Source organism: Notechis scutatus, chromosome 2 (assembly GCF_049901735.1).
Source record: "Notechis scutatus isolate UNSWTSFEM ecotype Mainland chromosome 2, rNotScu1.2, whole genome shotgun sequence".
NCBI lineage: Eukaryota > Metazoa > Chordata > Lepidosauria > Squamata > Elapidae > Notechis > Notechis scutatus.
In genome coordinates, this window is record NC_142010.1 from 202,632,785 (window position 1) to 202,653,737 (window position 20,953).

Below are 20,953 nucleotides of genomic sequence, written 5' to 3' on the forward strand. Positions count from 1 at the left end.
TTACCATATTTTCCTCTCTAGACTAGACTATTCTAGATTCTTCTTTAAATTCAATGATAGCAACCTAGAAAAAAAAGTTATGAGGATCACCAGAGGATTTGGCCACAGGCAGGGATTCTATCATGTCAGGGTTGCAAAACTTGAAGAAGCACTATAGACCAGGGGTCTCCAACCTTGGCAACTGTAAGCCTGGCAGACTTCAACTCCCAGAATTCTGCCAGGCTTAAAGTTGCCAAGATTGGAGACCCCCGCTATAGACCACTGAGCAAGCCAATTGCAGTTCAGGAATATAAATTAAATGGCTATTCTGCTTCTCCTTAAAGCCCAAAATCTCCACAGAAAATTATTTCTACTGTGCATTAACGCTTACCATTATAATTTATTTCTAAGATTGAAGCAGAGTTTGCCTGCTGCTAACAGAAACGTATTATTCCACATCCTGCATTTTGAGGCAACTTTTTTTTGTGTGTGTGACAAACACCCCCCCAAATACTGTACATGAAAGATAGTATCTTGGCCCTCTTTTTTTCAAAACTAAATATATTTAGTTTCCTCAGTAACTGTTTATAGGATTTATCAGTTTCCATTCCTTTGATTATCCCTTGGCTTTGTTACTCTTATACATTGCCCAAAAAAATTTAAAAAATGTATTTACAATGCAGATTATAGTGGAAACTATATTTCTACTGGTGTGGAAGTATAATCATATTTGTTCTTTTTAAAGCTATAACCTATTGTTAATTCATTTTGCATTGGATATTAACACGTGGGCTACAGCACAGAAAGAGTAGTGAATTCAAACAAATAATAGAGAACTTTGAAGGAAAAATATTCTGATAGGTTATTTAAGGTGATATGTTGGGTGAAAAGAATTCTTTTTTTGTTTCAGAGATACTTAGAAATATATATTAGAGAATATATAAATACAACAAATATTTAATATAAAAATATGAGAACAACAGTTCACTTTTCTGTCAGGATACAATCCACAGAAAAAAACTAATATAAAACAAAATGCAATTAAAACTCAATTAAAATGCAATCATAGTAACAAGAGTAAACAAAAGCTATCATCCCTCCAAACCAGGTTCTAGATTTATTGAAAAGCCAAATTATGAAGCCATAACAGTTGTTTTATTGTTTGTCTCACTCATTTGGCAGGGCTGCTTGTTTTTCACTGTACCCATCTAGTTTTACAAGGAAGCTCCTCAACACTTGTTGTGACAAGGGATTTTGTTTTTCAGCCAGGGTGTTGCAAATGGCTGATGCTAAGTTGTGGTGACCTCCCAATTTGGGACTGGTCCAAGGTCATCCAACTGGCTTCCATGTTTAAGTGACAACTTGAACCTGGCTCTCCCAGCTTCTAACCCAATACTTAACCACTCAACCAACCTGGGTCTCATATGAGACTTGTATTCTCTATACCCGGGAACGCTGCCAGGTGATGTAAGAACACTGCTTTTCACAATGACCAACCAGACATTTCTGAAGCGTAACAAATGAGAGATGGAGGACTCCTATGATTATTCATCTTCAACTAAGATGAATATTTGGAAGCTCTCTGCACCCAACTCAGAGACAACAATGAAACTTCAAGACTAATAAATTCTCTGTAAAGCCATGCAAAAGTGTCTTACAGCTACAAATTCCACAGTTGATTATGCATTCTGTGAAGAAGTGCTTTATTCTGTCTCATCCAAATCTCCTTCTACCAACTTTCTTATGTGATTCTTGAATCTAGTGTTTCAAGAGAGACAAACAGAAAACAGAACTTTTCCTTATCTTCCTCCAAGCCATTGTCAGATGTGAAAGATCATGCCCACATGTGAAGGTCCAATTAAACTGATTTACTGCTACTCATGCCTTTCACAGGAATCTTCTCAACTAAGGTTACCACTTTGTAGGAGTTAGATAAGGGTCAATGGACCCGCCCCCCCAATTGGTGGGGGGAGTTGGACTTAGCTCAGTTGTAGCTACAGAGATTCTAGGTTGATCCCTCTTTTAAGTCCACCCCCAGGTTCTCTCACCCTTCCTCTACAGTAGTTGTCTCCAAACTTGGCAACCTTAAGACTTGTGGACTTCAACTCCCAGAATTCTCCAAGTCCACAAGTCTTAAAGTTGCAAGTTTGGGGACCCCTGCTCTACAGTTATGTGTGATCAAACACATTTTGATAATATTCCCTCTCAGTTGCCTTTTTCTAGTCTGAAAAGTGCCAGATATTCTTTCTCATAAGGTGGATATTTGATTGCTCTCTTCTGCACCTTTTCCAGATCTATTTCAAATGCAGCAGCCAGAATTGTACAAAGTATTCCAGATGATATAACACAGGGCATTATCCTGTTGGCATTTTATTTTTAATCTCTTTTCTAATTATCCCAAGCACAAAATTTGCCTTTTTGACAGCTTGTGAAAAACAGTTTCCCTCCAACTGTATTATTACACATGATTACACTAATTATCTATAGGAACAGACAGGTAAGACCTGAAAAAATTAAAACGTCAAAAAATAAAAAGAAATATTTATTTATCTCCTTTATTTATAAAGGAGATGAATAAATAAATAAAATAAAATCAACCAATTTAATGTTCTCAGTAGCAATCTATGCCTAATTAATTTTGCCTAACAGCACTTTACATTACGAAGTCATAGGTCTCTTTGTTTTAGTCTGGTATATATTTACATTATACTATCTTGCAGAATGAGCCATAAAAGGATGGGAAGGGATGATCAAAGAGGCTAGATTCTTTAGCTAGATTCTGGAGAGACACATGGAAGTAGCCCTCGACTTACAACAGTTCATTTAGTGACCGTTCAAAGTTAAAATGGCACTGAAAAGTGTGGTTTATGACCATTTTTCATACTTATGACCGTTGTAGCATCCCCATTGTCACGTAATTTACATTCGGATGCTTGACAACTGGTTCATATTTATGACAGTTGCTCTCAACCAGTCCTTGAGTATTGAAGATTTGTCTTTAAATGAACCCAAACTCCAGCTCCTCTTTAGGACAATGATGGTTTATTCAATACAGCATCAAACAACAAATACTCTAATCAGGCAAGAATGGCTAAAACCCAGGCAAGGCTAGAGTTGGGTTTTCTCCCTTTCCTTTTATCACCATTATCATGAGACACACCTCACCACACCCAGGCCTATACGCAGTTCTAATTCTGGCCACGCCTAACCCATTATCCCTAAATGCTATTAACCCTATAACATGTCTACATCCCTACCCTATTCCGACCCTCACTAACTGATCCCCACCTGGTGCCACCTTCACCATGTTTTAACCTAAGTCTTAATTACCACCTATATGTGCCCCAACCCCCTCTAACAATATGCACCACATCAATACATGAAAAGAGCCAGTTCCAGCAGCCTGGCAGTTGTTGCAGAATCCATCCTCAGCTCTGCTGAGTCATTCCAAAGCCATCGGCCAGCACACAAGCAGAAATACAGATCTGGCAGCAGCAGAGATAAGGTGACATGGCCAGCTGACTTGCTGTGAGAAATATTCGGAGCTGACGGGCTCTGGGTAAACTCGGAGGCCGACAGTTGCAGTGTCCAGGGGTCATAGGGTCAAGGCCTACCTGTATATCGTCGTACAGATAGCCCTTAGGTTACAACCACTAGTTCAGCAACTGTTCAAATGATGCTGAATGAAGGAGACTTAACAACCAGTCCTTCAAATTGTGGCTGTTGCAGCACCCCTGTAGTCACATGATTGTCATTTGTGATCTTTCCTGCCAACTTGCCAGGAGTAAAGTCAGTGGGGAAGCTGGCTGGAGGTTGCAAGTCACTCTAATTAGTTACCCCCAATCCTGCTGTTTTATCTCTTGAGGAGTGCCAGGCTGTAGTACACAAATACACATACATCTATGTCCATTCGCACCATGCCATAGTCTCTGCCTGCACTCATGCCTGTTCTGACCCAGCTCCCCAAACATGACAACCCCTCTGTATTTAAATCAATTATTCCTTTATTAGGAGCGCCAGCAGCCTCAGCAAAAAGTTTCTCTCTAAATGTTTCTCTCTCTCTCTCTTTCAAGTCTGTCCAGCAGGGAGATGCATAGTTGTCTGCAATATCTATTCATCTCTGCCCCCTGCCTTTTATCTCCAGAGCTAGGGTGAGACTTTGCTAGCAGCGGTGGCTCTTCTATCCTAAGGATCGGCCCACAGATTTCCACTGCTCTCCTCTTCCTTCTCCATGTGTCAGTCACGGCACACAGCTGTTCCTCCTCTTCCTCATCAGCCCCCTCCAGACATAGGGACTCTCCATCTGAGGGCTACTCAGGGTCCACCTCTGTCTCTCTCTCTCTGACAGCTCCATTCCCTCTTCCCCTTTAGAGCTATCAGGTTGTCCTGATGCTGACCCTGACTCCCACACCTCCTCCTCATAAAGTTGGGGGGGGGGTGGCCAACAGGCCACAACAATGCCACATGGCAGCACCCATCACCTATGTTCACATGCACTCCACAGCATTCACCTGCCTACTGGCCTGTTTGTAAGCCACCAAACCTGAGACTTCTCATGATCAGAACTGGCAACTTCCTGCTGGATTCCCCATTGACTTTGCTTGTTGGAGGCCAGCAGGAAGTAGAAAGTTGCAGTCACCTGAGGCCTTTGCTTAACCTGCCATCCTTGCTTAATAATGGCAACTGTCAGGAGTGCTGTTGCTAAGCACTGCAGTCATGTGACATCATGCTTAATGAATGCATCACTTAGCAACAAAAAGTCTAGTCCCAATTACCACCATTAAGGAAGGTCCACCTGCAGTTTGGTTTTGGTTTTTCGCCTCCTGCTGAAATCTCATCTTTTATGTTGGGAACAGCAGGTGGATATCGTGAAATTCTTTGCTTAATTTTCCTTCCCAAAATCAATGCAGAAGAGATCATCTTGCGGCATACAAATTGTGATAATGCAAAAGCTGTAAAAGCTGTTTTCTGTGATAGGCCTAGACAAAATATTACCAGCACACCTAAAGCAAAGATGCATAGTGCCAAGACTATGGCTTTCCCAGTTATAACAGATAGTTGTGAAAGCTGGACTGTCAGAAATGCCAAGGAAATAAAAAAAATGCCTGTGAATTGTGCAAAAAAAAGTCAAAAATGCCTTGGACTTGGACTGAAAAAAGACAAACATTTACTACTAGATAAAATCAAAGCAGACAGTTTAGTGAAAATGCTAATGATGAATTAAATATTTGGGACACATAACAAGAAGGCAAAAATCATTGGAGGAACCCTTTGATGAAAAATCAAAGTGGTAAAAGAAACCAGCAGAACACCGGATAACTGGATACAATCACTACAAAATAAATATAAGCTTTGAATACCTAAAGAAGAAATTACTGATAATCCTGGAGAAATGATATCCAACTAATTGGATATGTGAATATCAAATTGGTGTATCAAATTGATGACAAGTGTTAATGGCCCTATAGACCTTCTTCAGAACCATCTGCACTCAACCTGGCACTTCCAGTCTCCCAATGGTGCATCCATCGCTCCTGTCATCAAATAAATTCACCTTGCTATTGTCAAGGTATCTGAATCTCTTTTCCAATAAATTTTCCCATTGCTACCTGACCAAGTGATTGCCAAGTAATTTAATAACATAGTCCAAGGGAGTATTGATCAACATCTGGAAAAATCTACCTGATAATGAAAGATCCAACAAAAAGGCAGCATCCACTAACTACAGAACATTTACCTGCTTATTAACAACTTTCAAATTGCTAACTGGTGTGATAGCTGACGCAGTCCTACAACACCTAATTGAAAACAAGCTTTGTGCTCCCCCTGAGCACAAAAGAAACTACTCAAACAGCAGAGGAACAAAAGATCAATAGAGGAAAACTGAAGGATTAAAGATACCTTATGGAAATAAAATGGCTACAAATACTGGATATCCCTCGGGCTGACAACAACATACTGAAGTCAACAAAAATGAACAGCTAAAATGAACCAGCAGAATGAAGGAGATCTTAAAGTCCAAACACAGTGGCAGAAATAATATCAAGGCAATTAAAACCCTGGCGATTCCAGTCATTAGATATACAGCTGGAGTAGTGGATTAAGCTCAAACAAAATTAAAAGGTCTGGCTAGAAAGACCAGAAACATAATGACTATAAATCATACCCTTCATTTAATGACAATATCAGACTCTACTTACCAAGGAAAATGGGTGGGCATGAAATGTTGTAAGTACACCAAAGAGTTGAAAAATAAAAAAGGAGATTAGAAGAATATCTGAAGGACAGTGATGGAGATGCAATGAAGCTACTACACTATGAAGGCTTACTGAGCATTGGATAGGCCAAAAGCCTTATATGGCCAGAATATAAAAAGCTGCTGGACAAAACAAATAATAACAAAACTTGGCAATAGCTAAAAGCAGGAAAGTTGAAGAAAAAGACGAGAGACTCCTTTGCATATGTACATATAACATATTCCTAAGCCCATCACACTGTGAAATAATACATGTTTTATCATAAGGTTGAAATTCTGGATTAGAATCCATAGAATCACTGCATATTTCCGGCTACATTAAATAATCATGCCCTACCCAAATTGACTGAATGGGTTTATGCCAGTGCATTTTTACTTAACCTAACTTATACAATAAACAGCAGAAGTGATTTTAATTTATGTGCAATACTATACCTTGCTTTGTTCAGATGAGTATGGTATTTGTAAAGCATCCATAGCGCTCACCATAGCTTGCATAGCGGAATATATGTTTTGATAAACCAGTTTTGTGTAGCTTTTCCGCTCTTCTTCTGTAAAGCCTGATCCATGAATTATCTTCATCTGCTTGATAAATGTACTTTTCCCACTCTCTCCTGTACCTGTAAGAAAGGAAAGAAAGGCGAACTTTTAAAGGGAAGGGAGATTTCATTCCTTCATGCTAATACCAACTGATGCACTCATCAGTTGCAAGTATAATTTGGTACTAAGTAAGGAGATGCCTGAGGCACAGACAGTCACAAAATTTCAGTTTTTATATAAACAATAATATACATAATGCTTTTAAGTCACTATAAACCAAGTCAGAATAATGAAGTCACTATAAATGAAAGCAGGGATTGAAAACATTACATTAATTCACAAGAATCTGAAAGAATAAGTCTGTTATTGAAAATCTTTCTAATACACCTACATATCTATACTTTGGGGGAGAAATTCTTTAAAAATTGTAACAGAAAATCCCCTCTTCAGGTAAATTTACTACTGATATATTTAACATCTCTTAAAGTGTTAGTAAAGAATCTACTTAGATATTGTACATTATATCTTTAAAACGTTACTAGCTATAAGAATGGTGGTTTGACTGCAAGAGACCCTAATTTTTGTTTAAAACCCCCATGCCACCACTAGAGGTCTCTCAATACCATAAATGAAAATATTGAGGGATTGTAAAACTCAAATGCTTCAGATGATCCGAAAATGCCTGTGTCTCCTGTATGGTTTGCAAACTACTGAGGCGATTTTAAAATTATTATAAGCTAATGAAGCTAATTATTTCTATCAAGTTATCTCTGTGTGTACTGGTTGTTTTTACCGATACATGTTTCATTCTTATTCATCTTTAAATTATTCTTATTTATCTTTCACTTCTTATCTTTCACTTCACCAATACAACACTATGGCTTCTCTTCATTTTCTCTTTTTAACCTCCCCTTAATAGCTTCTGAACATTAAAAAAAAAACATAGTAATTTGGCCTGCAGACAGTTTCTGTCTTTGACTTGACTAAACAATATGTTTAACTGGTAGAATGCACTGGTTGGGTTGATATAAGAAGCTCAGTTCATTAACTTGTGAAAATCTAACCAATTTGTTAAGTTGTGTTAACAAGATGGTCACTAGGTTTAGGCACTACTGTAGCGCTTTAAATGATCACTAGACAATTCTTACCTAGTTGGGTCATCATTCCAGAGATACTTCCTTACCTAAACAGAAAAACAGAATGACTACTACTGGGCAAAAAAGCAGTGGGAGTGAGCCAGAGCAACTTCTGACTTCCTGCTGGCTCCCCCATTGAGTTTTCTTCTGGGAAGTTGGCAGAGAGCATCAAAAATCTTCCCTCTCTTCCTCCCTATCATTTCCTTCCTCCCTCCCTTCCTTTAAAAATAAATAAATGAATAAAAGTTTTAAAAATTAAAACAGCAATGAACACAGATTTAGAAAGGCACAGATTTTCTTGAAGGAAAATACAGCAGAGTATTTTGGTAGGCCATTGCTGTTAAGCCCAACACCCGAGTAAATTTAGATTTGATACTGAAGAGGAAAAAGTGCTGGTGCACTCTTGGCTGCCAATTTAAAGCCATGCTAAAGCCCGAATGTGTTTCTCTGTGTCCCTTCTAACGCACTTCTGAGATCAGTCAACCAAGCCATCTATATAAAAACTAAAGCGATAAAGCTAAACAACTATGTTTTTTGACAGCCAGTTTGACAAAGCTGGCTAACAACTGGCTGACAAACTGTACTCAATGAATAGTCCTTAATGGTACTACATCTACATGGAGGGAAGGCAAGCAGTGGAATACTACAAGGTTCTATCTTAGGCCCAGTACTCTTCAATATCTTTATAAATGACTTAGGCTTCTTGGATGAGAAGTGAAATGTCTTCAAAGGAAAAGAGAAACAAGGAAGTCCAGTTGCCTTCTGAAAAAGCACCTTTGGGACATATCAGCAGATATGGTGGCTACTTTCTTGTTTTCCATATTACGTATCTGATATTAGCACAGTTGAGAAAGTCCAGAAATATTTTACAAGAAGAGTTCTCCACTCCTCTACTCATTGTAGAATACCTTATGCCACCAGACTTGAAATTCTAGAACTAGAAAACCTTGAATTACGCCATCTTCGGTCTGATCTAAGTATGGTATATAAAATCATACACTGCAATGTCCTACCTGTCAATGAATACTTCAGCTTCAACCATAACAACACAAGAGCACACAATAGATACAAACTCAAGGTTAACCGCACCAAATTTGATTGCAAGAAATACGACTTCAGCCACAGAGTGGTCAATGTCTGGAATACTCTACCTACTCTGTGGTTTCTTCCCCAAACCCCAAAAACTTTAACCTTAGACTGTCTACTGTTGACCTCACCCCTTTCCTAAGAGGTCTCTAGGGGGCGTGCATAAGCGCACCAACGTGCCTACCATCCCTGTCCTATTGTTTCTTTTATTTTTCTTATATGTACCCATTTCATGTATTCATAACTATGTATACACTTATACTTATTATCTTGTAAACAATTGACAAATCAAATAAATAAATAAATAAACTATAATCCCCTTTTGTCCTGAATGGCTGCTTTGATTGTCCTCAGCTGAAGAATTGGGATGGTTTGAAGCCTGCCTCCCCTTTGGCTGCCGTTTTTCTCATCTCCAGTGGCATTCTCTTTCATTTCCATTTATTTTTTACATTGTTTATTTACCAGTAATCTTCTTATCTTCTTAAATAATCAAATTGAATTAAACCTTCTTAATTAATTTCTTCTTTAATTGTAACTCTCTGCATCCCTTAATACCTGGTGTTGCTGCCTTGGTCCCTGGAACTTCTGGAAAGGTGCATGGACTTTTACAGTCTGTCCTCTGCCTATATATGCAGGCATTACATTTCAAGGGAGCCAAATAATACTGGAGAACTAGAAAATTACACGTCAGAGGAGGAAGACTGCTGTCAGCATAACCATCTCAGTTATTCCTTCCCCTCCACTCTAACTGCTGTAGTTAAGATGTGAAAAGTATTTTTTGTGCTTATAACATCTCTGCGGTCTGAAATTGATAGGGTTTTGATAACTACGGGAGTCTGGCTTCTTCACATTTTTATGGGAGTTGGGTCATATCTAGACCAAACCTTCATAATCTGATATTCCCGCTGCCACTTTCATATGTTTGACTATAAATAAATCATGCTATAGATAGTGATGGGAATTATATTCAGTGCATCCGTAGGATACCAGATTGTGGAAAGTTTATCTTGACAATTTACTACAGTATTTATTTGTTAAATGGTCTTTTGACTTGAGGTTGAATATAAGTGTTTATCTTCTGGAGACCACTCTATAAAAATCAGCCTCTGATCACAGCTGGACTTAATTTTTCCATATGCTTGCATGCCTTGAGGCTATGTCTAAAATTGCTCTGCTCATTAGAAAATGCTGTGTGGAGATATGCCATGATAGATAGCTTCATTGTATCATCAGATGATGAATCCATAGGAATTAAGAAACAAAGGGCCTGAGGTAATGAATCTTGCTCTTGATTTTAGAAGAATGTGGAATAACTTTAGAATCTATATAGATCAGCCACTGGTTACAAAAACATCAGCAGGTTATAAATTATTCTTATTATAATGGAGAAAGTAAAGCCTCTTTGTCGGCTCTTGTGTTTCATTGGAAAATGGAAAAGGAGAACAACTGGGGATAATAATACATTGAAAAGCGGCAGCAAGAACTGATTGCTGTAAATGAATTTCTTTCAGGAAAGCCACAACAATCTCTAGATATTGAAATTGTGGGTTTAACTCTTAGACATCTAAAGCAAACACTGCCTCATTGAATGATCAATGGTTGCAGATTTGTGCCTATATTGGGATGGCGGTATTATTTAAGCATACAAGATTCGATGAGATTTCAATGTATTTCCTATTATGACAAATATCTTAAAATCAGTTTTATGAAAGACACTTCAGATGGATTATAAGACCCAAATGAGAATATAACTTTTTATGGAAACAAGAAAGTAGCCACCATATCTACTGATATGTCCCAAAGGTGCTTTTTCAGAAGGCAACTGGACTTTCTTGTTGTTGTTTTTCCTTTAAAGACATTTCGCTTCTCATGCAAGAAGCTTCTTCAGCTCTGCAGGATAGTGGGGAATGCTGTCTGTAAGGAATATAAATCCTTCCATTCCCCACTATCCTGTCAGAGCTGAAGAAGCTTCTTGGATGAGAAGCAAAACGTCTTCAAAGAAAAACAACAAGAAGAAAGTCCAGTTGCCTCCTGAAAAAGCACCTTTGGGACAACTATGACCTGGATGACTAAGAATCTCTACAGACTCATATCTACTGACGTGTCCCATGATATGGGATGTTTGTTCCCTTTCTTAATATTTTACCAAACAAATTAAAAATAGCAAGAATATTCACATCGTTAGAACATGACTTACAACACTTCATTTAGTGACCATTCAACATTACAGTGGCACTGAAAAGAGTGACATGGCCATTTTCCACACTTAATGACTGTTGAAGCATGCCCGAGGTCACACGATCAAAATTCAGCTGGTTGGCAAATGATTCATATTTATGATGGTTCCAGTGTCCAGGGCTCCTATGATCCCTTTTGCCGACCTTTCGACAATCAAAGTCAGCGGGGAAGCCAGATTCACTTAACAACCGGGTTGCTAGCTTAACAATTATAGTGATTTACTTAACAACTGTGGCAAGAAAGATCGTTAAAATGGGGCAAAATTGATTTAATTGTCTTGCTTAGCAACAGACATTGTGGCCGTAAGTCAAGGAGTACCTGGATTTAGAGAACTTGTGCCATTACCCTGCCTTCCTATGCCATGCGCACGACATTTTTCATTCAAATGGGGCATTACCACCTCCTGCAACCCATCTTCTCTCTTCATTTTTTCTCCCTGACCCTTTTTTCTTTTGTAAATTTTTCTTGACCTTTAAACATTGATTTTAATCTGGACCTGATATAGCTTGAAATTTTGGCAGTGGTTTGCTCTCTGGGCTTGACATTTAGTTTTATTACCAGTCTAGGTAACATCATCAATGGGACTTTGGTTAAAATGTCTTGTTCTATTCCTCAGCTCTATTGCTGTCTAAGACCGTAATAAAGTTAAGTTCTGTTCTGTTCTATTCTATTCTATTCTATTCTATTCTATTCTATTCTATTCTATTCTATTCTATTCTATTCTCTCAGCTAAAACAAGGGAAAACATTGTTTCACAAAAACAACAGAGTGTTACAAAATGTTGGGGAGATTTTAGATGTCACTCAAGTCACTTAGAAGCCCACCAAACGGAACTTAATGGAAGAAAAACAAAAAACCAGAAGCTGAATAAGCCTAGACCCAGGAATTTTCTTTTGTGCTTGAACTGAGCTAAATCCACATACTTTCCACATAAGGTTTCACATTGGTCTTTTCAGCAATATAATTTATGGTGCAGGCAGGCAAGGGAGAAAACAATTTGCTACTGTTATATTAAATAATTGAGTGCATTTTTTTTGCCTATCTGCTCCAAATACTCCAGAGATCTACCAGAGGACCCTAAAACTGGCTGATGTTACATTTTTTTCCTTTGTCATAGTAGGTGCAAGCTTAACTGATCATTAATGAAGCTAATTCTACTCTGTATGCAAATTTTCTATTGGAATGCAGCAGTGAACTAACCTAAATAGATGGCCAGAATTGTAGGGTTGACCACCACGCAGCCTCAGACCTCTGATTACTGAAATGTCAAAAGGTTATCAGGGCATTCCTATGTTTTGCTGGGTCCTGCAAACCACAGTACTTGGCATTTGGATAATACAGGCTTGCTCAAATTTTCAGACACCCTCCCCCTAAATTCACAAAATAGATATGTTTTTCAAGAGTCTGAATGTTGAAGTGATGACTCTTGTAGGTAATACAAGAAACAAATAAAAGGAAAGCTAATACTATTATTTTTTTTCTAATATTATATTAATTGTTATTGTCTTCTTGTTCTATGCATTATTCCTGTCATATCTCAGGGTCCGCAGAAGCGTTGTTTGGGGTTTGATGCATAGTGATGCTACCTGGAAATTACAGCCAACTTGTAGCAGAGTCTGATGCCTAACCTCCTCCTTTCTCATTCAGGCTTGAGACCAGCAATGGTGGAGTTATATATATTCACTATTAATGTCTATTTTATTAATTCTGCACTGTAGTATATTTTTCTACTGTAAAAGTTCCAGAGATAGAGAAAGCTCACAAAGGCAGACATAATAACTAACAATAAATACCATAGTATACATATAAAATATCTGGAGTCAGAAATCATTCCTTCCTTCGTACAGTAAACATCCTCTTCTCCACAGAAAATAAACTCATAGAAATACCTTCCATCCCCCACTACTATTTTTGCACATCAAATGTATCTGTCAAAAAATGGAAACTATTTTAAGTGAGGATAATTTATCTAAAGTTTATCTAAAAATTGTATTGAGGGATATTTTCGCCCCCTAGTGAAATTGAAAAGCCTGCTGGTTTTACTGTTACCAAGGAGACATGCCGTCGTTCTCCCTTTCCTTTGAATGTTTTTTATAACTCAGAAAAAGCAATGATTATGTTTGGTTTTTGCAGACAGGAAATCCACTTCAACACTTAATACAACCACAATGCTCTCTCATTCATGTGATACTGAAGTTTTGAAGGAATTAGTTACGTATTTGTACAAAAATTAATAACTGAAAATATTGAAGAATTCCTTATTGCGAAGGGTTTGTGAGGTAACTCGGGAAGAATATCTAGTCTGTTACTTGAGAACCATGGCATATCTGAAAATTAAGTAGAAGATGCAATCACAAGTATATTAATACTTCAGTAATTGCAAACTCTCCTTGACCCAATTACTACAGTACTATCGTTCCCAAGTTTCTAACTTTACATGTCACCCTGTCACTCCATCAAATCAGGAAGTAAAAACATCCTTGTTTGCCTAATCTCATAGTTAGGACATTTTTTAAAAAAAGATCGGATAAAAATACAATAACTATTCTGCATAAGTAAACACAAAAGTGACTCAGGGCCCTATGACTAATGACAATAACTGGTCCTCTAGCTTTTATGCTTATATGTTTACTTGCTTCACCATTCTTTTCCTTTTTCTCTCCATTCTCTGGAAAACTGAAAAAAATGGGTAAAACCTTGCTACTCTTATTACCTGGTATATGGGCGTGTGTGAGTGTGTTTTACTGAAATGAACAAGTTTGACTCTGAAATGTTTCCATTTCACTGGAAATGAAGGGAGACGATAAAGAAAATTATTCAGAAAATGCCAAGTCATGAAAATGAGCTGCATACAAACATTGCAAATGTCTGACTATATCAAGCAAACAGAAATCACTTTCATTCAAAAAATGTGTGCAAATCAATATTTATAAATGTATATCAATATATATCAATGTATGTTCCAATAACTGTAACCAGAAATTGTAGACATAAAATCAATTTTACTAAGGAAATGAATAAAATGCACTGTAAATTTACTTCGTTGCAGTTTTAACATTTTATTTCTTTTATTTATATAGCGTATGAACTATCTTGCTCAAGAGCCTTGTAATCAAATAAAATGCAAAATTAATGCAACAAATAATATAAAATAAACATTAACAAAAATATAATGGCACAAATAATTTTCTAGTTACTTAATTATTAAGGCCTTCCAGAACTATTTCTTGGAAGACATAAGAGAGATGTGAGCCAGTTTGGGCTAGTGGTTAAGGTACTGGGCTAGAAAACTGGGAGACAGTGAATTCTAGTCTCACCTTAGGCATAAAAGCCAGCTGGGTGACTTTGGGCCAGTCACTCTCTCCTAGCCCATGATGTCAGGCTTGCATCACAAGCCGATCAGTCAATTCCTGCGGAATGGGATGGACTAACACTTGGTTGAGCCAAAATTAGAAAAAGCAGATTTTGCACTTGCAGGAAAACACAAAGAAGAATAAGAGGGAGACCACTCATGTGCTGGGGATACACTGTTACAAATGAGGGGAGCAGTCATCAAAATGCCCTCCTCTTTGACCCTTCCTGTCCTATCTCTTGATAAGAAGAGACTTCAGCAAAGAACATCTTGTTCACCCAGGTCTATCATGCAGAATTTACCTAAGATAGAAAATTTCCCAGGGACTCAGCTTCTGAGCCTCACTTGAAGGAGGTTGCAATGATCAGTGTACTGCAAAAATAACTGTTTTGAGAAAGCTTGGGCAGGAAGATACTCTGAAAGTATTACTGCTTATAAAGCCATGTACATCACCATAAACTCCAATTGAGCCCAAGAGCAACCAAAGGAACTTAGAGTCACATATTGCATAGCACCAACCTTACAGTGACATAAATTGGGATAAGGGGAAAAAAAAACCCACTGCTTATCTAATCTTGGGATGCCCCAGGCATAGGGTGCTCTAGAAGTGACTGGGTGAGGTAGTTGTATAGATATGAGCTTAGATACTCAGACTCTGAGTTACATAGGACTTGGTCCCATCATTGTTATTTAAATCTGGCAGATTGTGGGAATGGAGGTGAAATGAATATTTAGGGTCTGTCATTCTGCTAAACAGTTCTCAGGAACCCATCTTAAAAAGTACTTTTTGTCTTGGTTTGTGAATATCCAATGCAGTTTTTAGTTTCATTCAAAATCACTGCTGCAGGAGTAGCAAAATAGAATGAGCAAATAATTAACCACAAATGAGGTTCAGGCATAACTAATGTGGTTTTGAAAGCACGTTACAATACATTAGTGGCTTTAATGAGGTTTAGTTGCGTCAATATTTTGGTTACCAACTATTTTACCTATGCTGATTCAAATCACTATCCTTGATTTTCAATTGTTTTAAGACTATGTTGCTAGTGCTAGTTATAAATGGTATTGGCAAATAAAATGAAATTTGCTTTATTTGATGTTTAGAACAGAAATGCATGTTCCAGAAAATTCACTTAAAAAGTTGTTATTACTTCTATGAAAAAGTCAAGGTTTCATACATGAGCTTTATCCCTTTTTTCAAGCACTCTAACCAGTACTTTAAAATCTTTTTAAAATGTACTAAATAGAATATCTCTATTTATCATATGAGCAAGAAAGAAATGGTTATTGCTATTTTACTATTATGTTTGTAAGAATAAACATAAAAATGCTTTGGAAAAATAGTTCACCATTCTCCTCCTACAATTCTTCCTCCCTAGTTCCAAGCAGCCATTTGAAATTTGAATTAGATTATAGCGAAGCTTTTTATTCCATGTCATTCCTTGGCCTATCTGACTCAGCAACGTCAATACCCATTTTTTTTCTTCTCTATACAGGTAGTCCTTGACTTACAAACCACAATTGAGCCCAAAATTTCCATTGCTAAGCAAGACAGTTGTTAAGTGACTTGTGCCCCATTTTACAACCCTTCCTTGCCAGTTATTAAGTGAATCATTACAGTAGTTAAACGAATCATGTGATCATTAAGAGAATCTGGCTTTTCCCATTGACTTTGCTTGTCAGAAGCTGGCTGGGAAGATCACAAAAGGTGAACACATGACCGTGAGTCATTGCAACTGTCATAAACACATGCCAGTTGCCAAGCACCCAAATTTTCATCATGCGACCATAGGAATGCTGCAACAGTTGCAAGTGTGAAAACTGGACATAAATCACCTTTTTCCAGTTCTAACTTTGCATGGTCACTAAACAAACAGTGGTAAGTCAATAACTATCTGTAATGACTCAAAATACATTTCTCTTTCACATGAGCTGCTTCCCATCCTTAACAACCATTTACGATATTTTGGACAAGTAAGTAGTATATCCATGTTGTAAAAGCAAAGTGCTACTAACTCCCACCTATTTACTAATGTCCTTTCCCTGGAATGCCTCTGGGCATTCTATGCACCTAAAAATGGTGAAAGTCTATGGAGATTCTCAGTCATCCAGGTCATGGTTGTCCCAAAGGTGCTTTTTTCAAGAGGTAACTGGACTCTCTAGTGTTTTCTTTGAAGACGTTTCGCTTCTCATCCAAGAAACACTTTCAGCTTCTTGGATTGGAACTTCTTCAGCTTCTTGGATGAGAAGCGAAACGTTTTCAAAAAAGGGCCAGAGAATCCAGTTGCATCTTGAAAAAAGCATCTTTGGGACAAAAATGGTGAAAGGAAACAATATTGGCTAGTTGGAAGAGAACAGGGGAATGTCTTTTCCTTCTCTTGCTATATTTTATCTGTTGAGTTTTGCATGATGAATACAATAGTAAGGATATCAGCAGAGAGACATATGAGACTTTTTTTTGGCCCTTTGCTTTTTAGGATTTATGATTTGGATGGTCAAAATGGGTGGTCAGAAAAAAGAAGGCTTTGTTGCTAGAAGGACCATCCAAAAAGGATGACTGGTGAAGACACAGGCTGTTCCTCTACCTCTCTACCTAATCACACCACGATCACTATAACAAGAGTGATATCCCCAAAACATTGCATTCACTTCATCCTTAGACTATCAGTGAAGTTCTCAATTACACCAGTGTTAAAGCTTATTTATTTCAAGACTAACCCAAAACAACTTCAAAGTGCATAAAATCTCTTAAGCATCATCACCCCTTACCATGGGAGGAAAGTCAGATGCCTGTCAGAGACTGGAAACAGAGACAATAAAGGTGGGATGACAAACAGCCAACAAATGCCAGGCTGGTACAGTTTCTCCTGAGTCAAGAATGGGTGGATACAGGCTAGATCTCAGACATCAGGAATGGTTCATAGGCTGATGTTTGGCTTGTGGAATCCCATACTCAAAGAAAGAGGCAGGAATGTGTGTGTGGAGGGGGAGTGACTTGAAAGTGATAATTTTCATTGGGACCACAATAAGAACTTTATTCGCTCACAGCTTCTTCTATTAATTTTTTTTCCTTTTGAAAACACCATGCAGAGAACCAAGCTGTAAGCTTGTAAACTTAGCAAAAGGTGCAGGCTGATGTTAACTATTGTGTGTTGTTGCCTTGGCTGCAGTGTGGGCTTCCTTCCTCTGGGCTAGTTTTAGCTTTCCCACATTAACCTAATGCAGAGGTCTCCAAACTTGGCAACTCTGGGAGTTGAAGTCCACAAGTCTTCAAGTTGCCAAATTTGGGGACCCCTGATCTAATGGTTTAGTCAAATCCAATGGGGCTGCAGAATCAAGGCAGATGATCATTATTAACTGCACGCTGGCCGAACCATCCCCAAAATAACTCTCCCAACTCTGGTCTATCATCATAACAACCTTGGGGAATGGATTTATCTCAGTAGTGGCTTCCCAAAGCACATGGTGAGTTTCATGGCTGAACCAAAAAACTGAATATCGGCTCATGCCACCTAGGAATAACTAGACGTGCTGGGGTTCTTGCACCACAATAGCGGTAACCCCCCACACACACCCCAGAAGCCCTAATCTTAGTGATAACATGCAATAAAGTACCCAGCAGAAGAATAAATTGTGCAAACGTGGCAAAGAAATCACACTGCGATTATGTAAACTCTGCCCACATTCCCTCAGTTCCGTGTAATGTAAACTGGACTTCAAAGTCTACTCAACAGACTACAGTATTACTCACCTATTCTAGATAAGAAGCCAGTTTGACCCTCCCCAAACAATTTCTGAATAAACTTCCTGCATTCAGCTGTCTGTATCTCTCGGTAAAGTAAGGTTGGAAATAGTCTTGAGTAAATTCCCTAGAAATATCAGCACCTTGGTGTCCGGTCCTGCTCCTTAAATTGGGAATATATGACCTAATTTACTAGTAATTTTATTTAAAATAAATTTTTTAAATTAGGAATAAGCACAATTTATATATCTCAGCCTCAACTACTATGTTAACATTACAGTCCAAAATAATACTAGCAACTTTTAAACAGAATGTCTATGGAGATTCTCAGTCATCCAGATTATGGTTGTCCCAAAGGTGCTTTTTTCAAGAGGCAACTGGACTTTCTGGGGTTTTCTTTGAAGACGTTTCACTTCTCATCCAAGAAGCTTCTTTGGCTCTGGAGGTTCTTCAAAAGAACCTCTTCCTTAACCATTTGGGGAATCCTGCCCTAAATCCTGCGATCTTGGCACAGGTGAGCCCATGGTTCTGCCTCTGCCCTGGGCAGGTTCCTGATCTGTCCCAGATCGCTCCTGAAGCGGATTCCCAAGGGTGGCCTGACCGCACCCTGGGCTCACCCAACCCCAGGCAGGAGGACGGGCCTACCCGGCTCACCCAAAAGCAGCAGCTTCAGCTCGTCGCCGGAATGCAGCTTGTCTCGACGCAGCCGCCGCTCGATCTCCAGCCTCAGGAGCCGGCTCGTCTTCTGCTCTTCGGATAAGCAGCAGCATTGCCCGCCCATGCTCGGCAGCCCCTCGGGAGAAGCCGGCCTGAGGGGTGCCCCTTTCTCTGGGGAAACGTCGAAAATCCCTCGGATAACTCGGCCGCTTCTTTCCCGCCACGCAGACACACAGATCGGGCCGCTCGAGGGTCCCGGCGGGGGGCCGTAACTCCGGCTTGAAAGGTCAGCGGACTCGTCTTGTCCCCCAGGGAGAGGCAAAGTCTCCTCGGTCGGTGACCCAGGCTCCGCCCCTTCAACTCACGTTCACTTTTCGGGAAGGAGACTTCCCGCTTCTGCCCGAGGCAGCTCTGCTTAGTTTTGGCTGCGAGGGAAAGTCTAAACTTGCAGCGTTTACTTTCTTTCCTTCCTTGTGGGGTGAGGATCCGGCGCTGTTCGGGAACAGCAGATCCGTTTCCCCCGTCGTCGTCCCCGTCCCCTTCAGACGTTCGGGATGAAAACCCGACAACCTCACGGTTACCTCGGTTGTCTTCGGTCCAGCAGACTGGCGCACCCTCGCCATGGCCCTGCTTTAGTTCGGGGAATCGCTTCTTCCCAAATGTCGAAGCGCCGTCCGTTGAAGCGCCGTGACTGAATCGACGCCTCGTGTTACTGAACCAAAAAAAAAAAAAAAATGTTTGAAAGACTTACTCAGCGCAATGTCCTAAATCGTGGCTTAACAAGCCACAATGTCTGGCTTCGTGCAATGTTAAGCCGAAGCCAAGCCATGTTATGGGGCAGAACCAGTTTAGTGTATGCTTTGCTGTTCAGTGGCATTGAGGGGGAGGGGGAGAAATCAAAATTCAAGATGATGGGTGTGTTGTGATCCAAGCTCCACATCCCTCTTGTCATGCACACATATAAAACAGGCAGAGGTTGGGTTGTGACGCAGCTCCCACCATCTGGCTGGTTATGATCAGCCTCCTTTGGAGGAAGCTTCTAAGCCCTAATGTGGCTTGTGGCTTAATATAAGGTTTGATTCAGATTATGGTTTTTTTTTTTAAATAAAGTTTTATTATAGTTTTCTTCCTCTTGTATTACAGCTTCAATTTTATAAACGTGATATACTGGTTGTATCAACATTATACATTATGCATTCTAATTCTATTATACCTATAATAGATACGATTCAGATTGTTAAGGTCATTAACCATGGTTCATGATTCAAGGATATGTGTGAAGCAGGTGAGTAGATTCAGTGAGAACTATCAAAACTCACTGGAAACAAAACCAGCTTTTTGAGCTAGTAACTTCACAACAGATCCAGCTCACCTCTTCAGTGAGCGCCAGTTGCCACCAGTTATTGGTGTTACTGGTTTTACATCTCTGGATTCCTTACTTGCCTCTGTTTTCTATCAGTGTCAACACTGGTGTCAACATTGGTGGGGTTTTCTTGCTCATTTCCCGTAGCTTTTCTCAATTTTGTCCTTCTCTTTTTCTGCATGCCTTTACAGGTATATTCTTCCCAGTACGGATATCATTGCACAATGCACATCCCGCTCCAGGCAGGATAAATAAACTTCACTGAGCTGAATTTTTGAACCTTTACCTGTTGGGTGGATACTACCTTGTACACCTTCAGTAGTGAATTTCTCTTACAAAACGTTGAGAAGCAGGAAGCAAACAAGAAGCAATAATAATATAAATTTACACTACTTAGTCTAAATATTTCTATATATCTATATCTATCTATCTATAACATACATACATACATAATACATACATACATATGAAACACATGGATGGATGGATGGATGGATGGATGGATGGATAGATAGATAGATAGATAGATAGATAGATAGATAGATAGATAGATAGAGTGGGAGAGATAGATATAGATGACAGAGAGGGAGGGAGGAAGAGCTGA

General features: G+C 39.0%; 1 protein-coding gene across 1 annotated transcript in view; it reads right to left on the reverse strand.

Annotated features, from left to right (window-relative positions):
* Nucleotides 1-19,464, reverse strand: part of LOC113416898 (guanine nucleotide-binding protein subunit alpha-14-like) — a 42,612-nt gene extending 23,148 nt beyond the window's left edge. The window contains exons 1-2 of the mRNA XM_026675018.2: nt 18,984-19,464; nt 6,671-6,855 (exon numbers count right to left, since the gene is read on the reverse strand). Coding sequence (XP_026530803.2) covers nt 6,671-6,855; nt 18,984-19,110 — 312 coding nt within the window. The 5' untranslated portion in view covers nt 19,111-19,464. The remainder of the gene's footprint in view (nt 1-6,670; nt 6,856-18,983) is intronic.
* Nucleotides 19,465-20,953: the final 1,489 nt, after the last annotated feature.